The 1,708-nt window shown below is 33.3% G+C and overlaps 1 protein-coding gene across 1 annotated transcript; it reads right to left on the bottom strand.

Annotated features, from left to right (window-relative positions):
• Positions 1–241: 241 nt before the first annotated feature.
• On the bottom strand, positions 242–995 carry LOC118748249 (histone H1-like). The gene has a single exon (XM_036482624.1). It carries the CDS (start codon positions 977–979, stop codon positions 272–274), a length of 708 nt encoding a protein of 235 aa, XP_036338517.1. The 5' UTR covers positions 980–995; the 3' UTR covers positions 242–271.
• Between the last annotated feature and the right edge of the window lie 713 nt (positions 996–1,708).

Here is a 1,708-nt window from a genome sequence, read left to right as displayed (position 1 = left end):
TTTTTTTTTTAAAGAAGCGACGCATACAAATTTTAGTGGTTTGGAATTTTAAAAAATCTAAGATATTTAAAGAAAATAAAATGCCAAATGCCTTTCTACATATGTTAATTTATTTACTTACATATGTGCATTAGATAAAAATTTTTTTTCAGATATGTACATATCTGATTGTGTAAACAAAGTATTTTTTGATCGTTTTGCCAATACATTTTGTAGCCCTGAAAAGGGCTTTTTAAGTTTGTTTCGACACATATGGATTCCGTAAACAAATTTACTTCTTAGCAGCTGTTGCCTTTTTTGCAGCTGGTTTTTTACTAGCGGCAGCTTTCTTTGGCTTGGCAGCGGCCGATTTTGCTTTTGCTGCCTTTGGTTTGGCGGCAGCCGATTTAGCTTTGGCTGGCTTTGCTTTTACTGCACCAGTCTTTTTTGCATCTTTCGCCTTGGCTTTTTCACTTTTCTTCTTTTCAGCTGTTTTCTTGCTAGCGACGGCTTTCTTCACCTTTTTCTCACCAGCCGCCTTTTTGGCACCACTTACCGCCTTTTTCTTTGATGCTGCACCAGTAGCCGTCTTCTTTTTGGCCTTGGCCTTCTCTGCTTTTGGCTTTACTTTTCCCTCACTGGATTTTGAGGCCGAAGCTGATAATTTGAATGAACCAGACGCACCTTTTCCTTTGGTTTGAATCAATTTTCCACTGGAAACGGCAGATTTCAAATAACGCTTGATGAATGGTGCCAATTTTTGAGCATCGCACTTATATGTGGCACTAATGTATTTCTTAATTGCCAAAAGTGATGAGCCGCCACGTTCCTTTAAACTCTTAATCGATGCGTCGACCATTTGTTGAGTTGGTGGATGGGTGGGAGCAGCCGATGGTTTTTTGGGTTTAGCTGCCTTTTTAGCAGCAACTTTCTTTTCGGCGACAGCCGCAGAAGTGGCCACCGGAGAACTAACGTTAGCAACAGCAGCTGAATCAGACATTTTTAAAAATTCTTGCTTTTTGTTTTTCTTTATTTAATAACACACACTTTATTTATGTATTTATTTGGGCACTATAACGCACTGATATGAAATTTGTTTTTTCAAACACATAGCTATTATTAAAAGTGTTAGTCCATAAAAATTGTGAGAAGCGAGGCGAAGAGATGAGTTAAAAATTTGTAGGATTCAGTACTATTTGGCATTTGTGTATGAGAAATTTTGAGATGAATTAAATTAATTAAAAATCATGTAAGGAATTTATGAATTAAATTTTGATACATAACGATAGCTTAAATATGGTGTTTCAATAAAATATAACGTAAATTGAAATAAGATGAATATCTTTGTTGTAGCGAGTATTTTAATCCAAACTTTGTAATCGAAAAATCACAATTTCGCCAATTAAATTAAGTTTTTTGTAAAGCCTTAAAAATGAGGCGACTAATTTTATTAGAAACTTGAAATATATCAAATTATCTATCCATTAAATGTTTTATATGACATATTTAATAAAATATTATGTCTGAAATAATTTTTCAAATATCTCAATGATATCACCGGTACAATTCTATGTGGCTTCAATTCATTGCATGAATAAAGTCAAAATATTAGTTAAGATCGAGCATTTACTTATTGAAATGAATTTAAGCGATTATAAATTAATATAAAAAGATTTTTTTACCAAGTTTTTAATTAAGAATGCTCTCCTCATTCGATAAATACACATCG

This window comes from Rhagoletis pomonella, unplaced genomic scaffold, assembly GCF_013731165.1.
Source record: "Rhagoletis pomonella isolate Grant_MI unplaced genomic scaffold, Rhpom_1.0 Rhpom_scaffold_00013, whole genome shotgun sequence".
In the NCBI taxonomy this organism is placed as follows: Eukaryota; Metazoa; Arthropoda; class Insecta; order Diptera; family Tephritidae; genus Rhagoletis; species Rhagoletis pomonella.
Note: the sequence above shows the minus strand (reverse complement) of the source record. Positions and strands in the feature narration are given on the sequence as shown.

Excerpts from the sequence above, each read along its gene's own strand:
- LOC118748249 (XM_036482624.1), bottom strand. The coding sequence starts at position 979 with ATGTCTGATTCAGCTGCTGTTGCTAACGTTAGTTCTCCGGTGGCCACT.